The sequence below is a fragment of the Mixophyes fleayi genome, chromosome 11 (genome assembly GCF_038048845.1).
Source record: "Mixophyes fleayi isolate aMixFle1 chromosome 11, aMixFle1.hap1, whole genome shotgun sequence".
NCBI lineage: Eukaryota > Metazoa > Chordata > Amphibia > Anura > Limnodynastidae > Mixophyes > Mixophyes fleayi.
The window spans coordinates 89,863,531-89,874,403 of NC_134412.1; the positions used below are offsets into that span (position 1 = coordinate 89,863,531).

Genomic DNA, 10,873 nt, shown 5'->3' on the forward strand with positions numbered 1-10,873 from the left:
GAACTAGAATCCATTGGGTAATATTATATCACAGACATCTTTGTTATACTTGACAGGTCCAGGAATTCAGTTTATTTTCACTAGGATCCAGCTATTTAAATTCAGCAGAAGCAGGAACATCAATATTATCACATGATAATTTATCTTCATGAGTTGATCATGAGACAGCAGGTGATGGTGTCATAAGCTCTTAATGTAGAGTAAATCACCATAGTGTATTTACAGAGTAAATACACTATTTAATTTAAATTTTATATACAATAACATAGAACAAAAAATTTAAATATATATCATTATAATATATCTGGTAAATATAGATCTATATTCATTTCATGCACCTGCTTGTTTTATTTTATATCAAAATCGGTGTGAGCACTCATATCAAGCATTACCATACGTAATTAATGAGCTCTTAGTCCATTAGGATATATTCAACAAAATAACTTGATACGAAATGATTCAATGATCGTTGTCATTGTTATTTATTTATTTATAATTTGTATTGGACTTTTGATTGCTTATTTAGTTGGAAACCTCTTCCCTCTCTTCATTTTCTTCCTGTTTCCCGCTCTCTCAATCCTCAGTGTAGTCAGCATTTTCACATTGAAATAAACTGCACGAGCTTCGATTATCCTCATCCAAGCTTGTAGCTGTAACACATGTGAGTGTGACATCAATCTGGACTATGTGAAGCCGTATCAGGAATTACCACGGAAGTCATTTTAAGAATATTGAAGGATAATAATGTTAAATACAGCAATTAAGAGATTATGGGCCTCAGTCATTAATAAGAATAAAGCATGAAAGAGGAGTAACTTTGCACCTGTGCAAAACCATGTTGCATTGGAGGGGAAGGTAAATTTAAAATGTGGGGACAGATTTACAGTTGTGGTAAGGCGTGTCCTAGATCAACTTTAAATTGCAGTGTAAAAAGAAAACTATCAAGTATATGTGTGCTACATGAAAAAACAGACAGTATTTAAGGGGGGTATTCAATTGTTAGCGAGTTCGCTAAAATACTCGCGTTCTAAAAATATTACCGTTAATACGGTAATATCTCGCTGGATTTCAGCTCGCAGCTCCCTGAGCTGCGAGCTAAAATCCAGCGAGTAAATTACCGTATTAACGGTAATATTTTTAGAGCGCGAGTATTTTAGCGAACTCGCTAACAATTGAATACCCCCCTAACTGTCAAAAGAATAAATTAGTTTTCACCCCTTGTATTGTAACATGGTTTGTCCCACAGAACTTTTACTCTCATTTCTGACTTACTTTCCTGAACGACTCAGGCCCTATGGGCCTGAGTCATTAAGGAGAGCAATGCATAAAAAAGGAGACAACCATGTTACATTGTGCATTGGAGGGGGAGGTAAATTTAAAATGTGGGGACAGATTTATAGTTAGGATAGGGCATGTCCTAGATCAACTTTAAATATCAGTGTAAAAATAAAGCTATCAAGTATTTGTATGTTAGATGTAAAAGGAGCCAATATTTAATTTATCTGCAAAGCAATAAACTAATTTGCACCCCTTACATTGTAACATGGTTTGTCCCGGAGAACATTTACTCCTTTTTTTGCCTTACTTTCCTTAATGACTCAGGCCCCATATGTTTTAAACAATGATCTTTAATTATATATTTACAAAGATGCATCCATTCCTTTCACCATTCTGTTTCACAAATGATTTACACTGATCTCAAATAAAGCACGGAAATACCAGCTGACCATTTGTAACAATGTTAGTTGTATGAAGATAATTGTTGTCAAAAGTAATTTTATAACAACTGAAATGTACTAATATGGATTTTAAGTTTCATGTGTTTGATATATGCAGCAGGAGTCAGCCAACCAGATCCTAAAAAGCATCTTACGATCTCCTATTGGAACATTATTTGCCACTTCGCTGAAGTGAACAGCGGTTCACGAAACAGGTAACAAATGGCTAAGCTTTGAGGCGGACACGGAGAACAATGGGACAATAACCACGGACTACACCGAGGACTGCAGATCAAGATCAAGAACTCCATCTTCATTAACGTATTATTTCTGTTCTTATTGTGAGTGCGCCCTCTTTCTTTTCAAATCTCATATTTATGTTACAGCATAACACTATTTGAATTATTTTTTGTAGTTGAAATATATTTTCTTGAACTAAATGAAGTCTGAGTACAAGGATTATCATGCAAAGCTAATTACGGGATCAAGGTTGGCTTATGAGGCACTCCTGTCCAATTACAATCATAAGATCACTTTTATTATAAATTTATTAAAAGATATGTTAATACATATTTATACCAGTCTCTGGAGGTGAAATATTAAAATAAAGATGGAAAAGATGAAAGAGAATGAGTGTAATAAAATTTTCTTGATAAATTGAGATTGTAGTTTTGTTGTAACAAACCTTGAGTGGATTAACACATACATTATCTTCATTAGGGCAGCGAGACAACTGGGTCATTTTTTTTTGCCCTTTTAACAGTATTTTTTCAACCTTGTCAACATTCCATACTCATTTCTTTTAAATATTTTGCTATTCGTGTTTTTAGAATTTACTAATAAAGTTTAATATTTTATTATTGGATTATTCATCAGAAGCAAAAATTGTGCCCTGAAACACAATTTCCGTTTTCTCTCTTTAATGCTACACCTCCAGAGACCGGTATATATATATGGAGTAACATAATTTTTTTAAATAAATTTATAACAAAAATTATTTTATGATTGTTATTGGACAGGAGTGCCTCATAAACCAACCTTAATCCTGTGATTAATGTCGCATGATAGATCTTGTACTCATATTTGCAGTTGGGAGAGCACCCCCCCTTGTTTCCCCATATATAATTTATTTAGAAGTACACCTTGTAATTGAAGAAATATCCTTAGTGATTGTTTCCTTTCCAAACGGTTAAGTTTTGTCAAAGTTATTTTTGGATGAAGCCAATATATTAGTAAGTAATATCTATCTATCTATCTATCTATCTATCTATCTATCTATCTATCATTTGTCTTTTTTTATTTGATGTGGTATTTTTTGATCTGTTTGTGTGAGCTGAAAGGAAATTAATGTGACCAGCAGTGGAAGCGTTAATTTGAAGAACAGATGTTCCTATAAACAATTATACTTTTTTCTTAAAATTAGTTTGCTGTAGAAATGCAATTATTGCTTTAACACTTTGAGTTAAGATGACCTGTCAACTGAGGTATTTAAAAGAATAAGACATTTTGTTGTCTCCAGACTTTTGGAAAAGTGTAGAAATTTGACGATGGGAGGCTTCCCCAATGTATGTCTGAGCTGCTTATTCTACCAATGCCTAAACCTGGTCAAGACCCAGTATAAATCTATCATGTCTTTTCTGAGAATAGAATGTCCAGATATCGATTACGCATTATTCATTTATTGCAACAGAGGGTGCAATCAACAAACATAACACAACTGAACAGACAAAGCCATTACAAAGATTTTATACCCGTCTGATAATCTAGTGACCATATAAGCAGGAAACAATTAACATTGTACTATAACTCATTTGAAGGTGGCATTTCTATAAAAAAAAAGTTAATCATATTTGCGACATACTGTAGTTGAGTTTCTTTGAGTGATTCTTTGTGACCTTACAAAGCCAAGTGAGGTTCATGCTACATGCTAATATTAATAAGTGGTTTTGGTGAACATAAGGACCCTATAGCAAATCCATCGTAGTGGCAGAAAGGTGTAGTCATTGGTTAGTAACCAAGGTAACTCTAGTCACGACCAGCTGTTTCAGATTGCTGTATTTGAGTCATGCTGTTTGTTCGAGACAAAGATCAACAAAGACTATGACTCTATATGACTCTACAATGGGAGCTCATTAGCAAAAATCTACTAGCACTAGGCTATGACAGGTGGCGCTGGTGACATTATAACAGACATCCCACAGCATAGTGTTCCCTAGTGATAATTCACTCAAGCCTATTCTGTTCAGCACAGGACTGAATTCCATAGGGCATAGGGGTCCACAAAATAATGTGCCTCTCATTGGAACTCCAACAATGATGTCTTCCCTAATCCCCACTTACCCCCATCACTTGCATATTTCTTCATTGTATTAAAATATCCTCCAACCTTTTTAATCTTGTACATTGCTTGATTTTATTACTACATTTACTATTATTATCGTCACATCTTAACATCATCTTGGGAACATTAACACACACCACATCAACACTGCATTACAATTACCTTATTGTTAAATTATAATCACTGGCACACACAAACACATATTTAATTCATCCCTAAATCCCCTACAATTAATACTTTCATTTTAAACATATAATGCATCCATAATATTCCCTCCATTACACCAGATCACTAAAATATTTCCTGTACCTTTAACCAAACCCTCCTCCCTTTCCCTATTTGCCCTTGATACCTAATTTATTTATTTTAAAGTCAATCATTCTTAGCATTAAAATTTTGAAGGATTGAGGGGGTACAGAAAAAAAAGGGGTGAAGTTTAGGAATAAAAAGGGGGAATTTTAGGAAAAAAAACAAGGAATTTTAGATAAAAAAGAGGTAATTTTAGGAAAAAAGGAGGGACTAATTTATTTATTTTAATTATCTTATATTAAAGGGTCAGACATCCCTTTAGAGGTGCCTGGGCAGATCACTATCTCTCGTGCTTCACAAAATAGGAGGACTCAATAGACCCTCTGTATGAGCTCACAATATATGAAGTTTAAATGCTCCTATTATAATTATTGGACAGTGATCCCCTGTGGTTGGATGAGATTGTCATGTTTCATCCAAAAATGAATTATTGTCTCTCAAACCCAAAAGTCTAAACTGCTGGACTTGATGATGGTTGGAATAAAGGATCATATTAGATTTTGCTTTGAAGGGCAGAACATTGAGCTTTGACCTACAAGTTACACTAAACATATTCATTTTCTTCTAGCAGATTCTAAAGCATGTTAAAGTATTCAATGTCTGATTGAGTCAACCAAATTTCAGCCTTGTTTTCTAACTGTAACTCTATCTTAAAATGTTTTTTTTCTAATACCAACATAAAATACTTTGCAAAAGTTTGAGGCAGGTGTGGAAAAAAAACTGCTTTCAAAAATAGAAGTGCTAATAGTTTATTTTTATCAATTAACAAAATGCAAAGTGAATGAACAGAAGAGAAATCTAAATCAAATCAACATTTGGTGTGAAGATGGCGTTAGCTGTTGTTACCTATGCGGATCTCTCCCCGGCAGGCTTCATGTTCTCCCCATCGCAAATTCATCCATGCCATACAAACCCATACGTATAGTGATCACAATTGTGATTACTTTACAATAATTATTCACCGGGACAGACTCCTGTGTGAGTCACTGTCCTAGCGAATCGATTATAATAAATTGCCCTGTAAATAAACTTCTTATCATCGCGATAATAAATTTAAATTAACGGAACCAATTTGGTTTTGGTCATATAAAGACTCCCATATCTGGTTGATGGTTACAGTTATAATGGAGGTTCTGTGTGACTGTGAGGTACAAATCTCTGTCACTGGACACATATCACCCTTTATCTGGTGATTAAACATAACTTTCAGCCATATGTTCAGTACATTTCTTCTAATAAATTGGGAGGAATAAATAATATTGATATTCCGATAAATATGTGTAACTATTTGTTGTTTTCCTGTCAGAGTAATTGTCACTTGAAAACACGTAAATATATCTCACTGTCTCATCCTCTTCTGTTATTTCTTTTTATCTCTTTATCAGTTTGTCTTTATAATTCTATTTTCCTCACACTTTTTAATGTCTGACTCTGATTTATTTCTCACTGTATCTCATCACCTTTGTTCACTGCTACGGTCACTCCAGTTTGTGAGCTGTCTTTATCATCTATTTTCCTCTATATTCTCTTTTCTAAAGGCTCCCCAGCCCTATCTCTGTTACTCTGCTTCCTTGAATCACTGTCCCCACAGTCTCATCATTTTTCCTGTCACACATAACACTGAACTTTCCAGCAGCCATCACAGACTGGGCTTTTCTGGGTCTTAATGTATCTCCAGTATCCTGCTGTGAGACAGTCCTGTTTCACTGGGTCCTAGTGTCCAACAGTTTCTGGGTATCACAGCAGCAATGATTCTTGACAGGCTGTCAAAACCACCCACATACTACAAATTAGTGTCAATAAAGTTAGTTCAATACAAATTTGCAAGCATTTTCTGAAAACACTTTATTAAGGTTTAACATCTGCAGATTGATAATAAAATGTGTTATATTTGTTCCCCAGACTTATTGCTCTTTGTGAGCTGTGATAAATAAAATGGACTTATAATCAGCAAGGTCACTCAATGATGTTCTTTTGTGAACTTCACAGTGATTAACAATAAGCCCTTCTCTGGTGAGAACTTTTCTTATAAAGTTCTCATCATAATTCAAAACATGGAACCTGTCCTGTCCAACCGTGAAATAAGTTGCATTTAAAAGTGCAAATAATATCAGGTTTCCTCCAGGTTTTAGACACTTTATAATTTTGTTCAGATATCTGATGTAATCATCTTGGTTTTTGCTGATGTGCTCCAGCACCCATGCACTGATCACACAATCGGCTTGTGGTAGCACCACCGGGTCTGTGATATTTTCCTTCTCAGTGTCACATTGCACAATCTGCTTTATCGCCGTCTTCAACCTTATTGCTTTGTCCTCACTTTGGTCACTGAAAAATACAAGCACAATACGGTTTATTTGCAAATGACATTTGCACCTATTTTTGAGCAATGTTTTTCATTTGTAAATATATAAGCGTCTGTGGACAGACCAAATTGTGCCTCTTCTGACAGCATATTTAAGTGGTTTGGGAGACTTCTTGCTGAGTGTAGACTGGGATACATCAGCAACTTCATGCAGGCAAAATATTTTGTGAAAGGATTATTTAAATGAGTTTCAATGGGTAAGGAGGTTTCATGTTTTCCAGGAGAGTCTACGGCACTTTTCTTACTGTAAAATAACTTGGTTTCCAAAGTGTCAGAGACCGGCCATCGCTCTATACATTCAATGGGATGCCTTCTACACTTTTTATTTTCACTTATATGGGCTTAGATCACTTTAAGTGCACTTCAACCAAATGTACAGTAGCTACACATGTAATTAAGAAAATCCCTTTGTCTCCTCAGTCTCATGTTTCATTTAAACCATATATTTTGTAAAAGTGTTAGTAAGTTGAACTTTGAATTGGTGCTTTTACTCAGGTAAATGCTCAGACCTGGAAAGTAGGTGGAACTTCCTTTAACAGAGGCAGTTCCAAGAAGAGACGTGGAACCTTGAAACCAGACAAGCAGGTACATTTGAACAGATAAAACAAGAAGTGAAGTTTGAATTTTACCCTTAATGTTTAATAGAATAGATGGGCAAGAAAAAAAGGTGCAGATTCTAAATGTTAGCGCCAGTTTACAAAAATGGCCACCTTTTATATTAGTGAATATAAGAATAAAACAAAAATATAGACCATATGTTATAATGTAGAATTTAGGTAATATCCTGCTAAAGTGCACCTGTTATCTCTACATTAAACCACATTGGTGTCTTTAGTAATATAAGGATAAGAAGTAGTGCAACCAATTCATGTTATGCCTTATAGTTGTGCCCCCAGTTCCTGCTATCCCTCATACTTGTGCCTCCAGTTCCTGTTGTCCCTCATTCTTGTGATTCCAGTTCCTGTTGTCCCTCATACTTATGCCTCCAGTGCCTGTTGTCCCTCATACTTGTGCCCCCTGTTCCTGTTGTCCCTCATACTTGTGCCCCCTGTTCCTGATATCCCTCATACTTACCTCTGGCGTCAGCATCTTTTATTCCACGGGAGCTGCTTCTCTAAAGCAGGCGAAGTTGACTGAAACAGATCTGCTGCGCATGTGCAGCAGCTCCATTTCACCCATCTTCAGTTTCTTTAGTTTGACAGCTGCGAAGCTCAGCATGCCAGAGAGTAGTGGTCTGGGTGACACGTCTGGCATGCGTGCCAGAGGTTGACAACCCCTAGTGTAGAAAGTGGCAGGCAAGTGTTGGCTCAGTACAGTAGTTCACATAAAAGCAACCCGATTAACAATGGATGAATCCCCACATTCACCTTTTAGATACTGAAGGTTAGATGCAACAATGAACAAAGAATTAAAGAAAAACTACTATTGCACATTTTCTAGAAATAAAATAAAATATATAAAATATTCAAAAATATATATAAAAACCAACTGTCCATACTCCAAGATACATTTCCAATTGTTTCACTCATTGTTTTATTTTTGGAGTGTAAAGCACTTGGAAAATAGGTCAGTGTGTACTGACAGTGGGGTTACCCTTAGACAGAGGGATGTTTGTGCAGATACTTCACCTGTTTCCTTCTAACGCTGTAGCGTATGATAATGTGTGATTCCAATCAAGCGCTCCTGTGCATGTGTTCAGCCATCGGCTCAGTTCCATAATGCATTTCTCACTGAATTTTAATGAATAGATAGTTTTAAAAAAATCACAGGCTGAATGGAGATGGTGGATAAAGGAACCAAAACTGATATCAATCAAAGTGTCTCCTTTAATTTCACCTGCATGGAAAGATTCCAATGATTAGTAAGTGCAATACGTTATGTAACATCTGTTCTACACATCATTCTGTAATGTGATGTTATGGATACACAACAGTAACACAATGCTCCTGTTACTGCTTAAATGTATGAGGAATGTAAACTGTTATCCGCACAGCCAGATTTATACCAGGTGAAACCTTATATATGGCATCTGGGAAAACCTCTTGCACCAAAACATGCAAACATTGAAAGACAGTCAACAGTAGTAAATATAAGGGTGTAGGAACGAAATATACCCTCATAAAACATGTGAAATGTAATATTATCAATTATCACAGTGGTTCTTTTGATAATTTAAGTAAAACACTGCTGTAAATATATATATATGGTTCTTTTCATAGATTTAATAAAACAGTGCTGTATATATATGTTAAATGAAAATATGCCTGCCAACACCTTGTAATGCTAAATACAAGAAAATGATACTTAAAAACTAAAACTATGATCGTGATACAATTCAAAAATTGGGATGTCAATCATAGTAAAGACAGTAATTGATACAAATGAATGTGGCGTGGGGTCAGAACTTATAGTGTAATCCACCTTCCCCCTCCCTGCCTGGGAAGCATTTTCCTAGACACACCGGCAGAAGTGCGGGTTTGTGCTATTATTAAATAACCAACTAGGAAGGCTGACAGGGCCTGTTATTACCTAATAATAACAGCTAGAGAGTTGCGTAAATTAAAAACAAAAACAACAAATTAAAAAAAAATCTCTCCAGTTATAAGGAAAATAAACAAACTAACTTTAGGTGTAATCCACAGTGGATCCAGGTTAGTCCCCTGTCCTAAAGGAAACCATGAAACTAGGGTCTTCCATATAAATTTCTCTTACAAAATTTTAAGCCATATAGAGAACCACTTTCCAGACTTACAGTACTTCACCATTCGGAGGGTTATTAGAAATAATATACAAATAGTTTACTTGTGCTCTCTTCACAACTATTAAAAATTTTAACATTTTGAGACGCCTCTAGCTACATTCATTATGTAATGGTCGCTTTACTTTCAAAGTTTTACAATTCAGTGCACAATAACTGCACAACAATTGCTGCATGAATGTCTCAGTATCACAGTATTTCAAATCACATAAAGTGTGCATCATGTCATGGGGGTATATTTACTGTGCTTTCTTGGGCAACATGTGGAAGATGGGAGAAGCTAGTTTTCGATGGATCGATCAATCCGGATGATGCAGGCTACTTCATGCCACACCATTCTCACATATGCCTGCATGTGAGTGGAAAGATCTACAGTAATGATTTTGCGTATTTCCTTAATACGGGAAAGTTTAAAATCCCTCTATATTTACACTATCATGTTCTGTCTTCATTAACACTATCATAGGCATTGCTTCAATCTCAAAACTAAACATGTGAGACAAGTGTGGAATAGAGGTTGTGTTTTTTAATTGCCAACTGGAAGTAGCAAATGCAAAAGCTGTTTCTTACTTTAAATAAATGTACCTAACAAATAAATAATATAATCTTATTAGCAAGAGAAAGTATAGTGTACATACCTGCACTGAAAGTCTGGTGAAGTTTCTCCATGGGAAATTTCAATACATCATCTGCAAAGACCATGTCTGGTTTATCTGAAAAATACATGTCCACACACATTCTAGAATCAAACTCGTCTTCATGATAGAACTTATGGGATGTACAATCCATCTTGTAGTATTGTATCACAGACAGACTGACTCTCACGTCTTTGTCTCTATTGCACTTGACTGGTCCATGAGTTCTGTTTATATTCACAAGGATCCAGCTATGATTTCAGGAATAACATGATTGTTTGTACATAATGATTTATTTTCTTCCCGAGTTGTTCATGGGAATACATGTGATGGTATCACAAGCTCCTGATGCAGAATAAATTACCCTCTTTTCCAATTTAGATGTAAAAAAAATAGAACAAATATTTATATATCTTACATTTTGATGTGCAAATACATAACAAATAATATCAGCTTTTTAATTAAAGTTAAGGTAAATGTGAAGTTCATGTGTGTGGACTTTTATATTTGGATTAACTGTGCGTGTTTATCTAAAGACTTTCTCTTCAGTGGGCAGGGGTATGCAATTGAGCACAATAAAAACCTATACATATAAGGGTAGATCGCCACCTGGTGGATGCGATCTCCAGATATGCTTCTTAAGAGGTGTGACTTTTGCGGGGACCAGGGGCCTGGTGCAAAAAAAACATTAGGATGATGATGGCACCAGCAGCACTATCTAGCCGCTTCTACATTGCTGTTTGTGTG

The 10,873-nt window shown here is 35.5% G+C and overlaps 1 protein-coding gene across 1 annotated transcript; it reads right to left on the minus strand.

Annotated features, from left to right (window-relative positions):
* Positions 1-5,250: 5,250 nt before the first annotated feature.
* Positions 5,251-10,317, minus strand: LOC142107813 (indolethylamine N-methyltransferase-like). Its single transcript, XM_075191435.1, has 3 exons — positions 10,130-10,317; positions 8,362-8,569; positions 5,251-6,696 (listed from the first exon to the last, which is right to left on the minus strand). The coding sequence occupies exons 1-3, from the start codon at positions 10,278-10,280 to the stop codon at positions 6,273-6,275; spliced, it is 783 nt and encodes a 260-aa protein (XP_075047536.1). The 5' UTR covers positions 10,281-10,317; the 3' UTR covers positions 5,251-6,272.
* Between the last annotated feature and the right edge of the window lie 556 nt (positions 10,318-10,873).

What these genes read in the sequence shown, in the direction of transcription:
- LOC142107813 (XM_075191435.1), bottom strand. Translation starts at nt 10,280, where the DNA reads ATGGATTGTACATCCCATAAGTTCTATCATGAAGACGAGTTTGATTCT. An exon ending in TCACCAGACTTTCAGTGCAG is followed by an intron (nt 8,570 to 10,129) that starts GTATGTACACTA and finishes CTTTCCATGCAG; the next exon opens with GTGAAATTAAAGGAGACACT. An exon ending in ACAGCGTTAGAAGGAAACAG is followed by an intron (nt 6,697 to 8,361) that starts GTGAAGTATCTG and finishes TGTATTTTTCAG; the next exon opens with TGACCAAAGTGAGGACAAAG.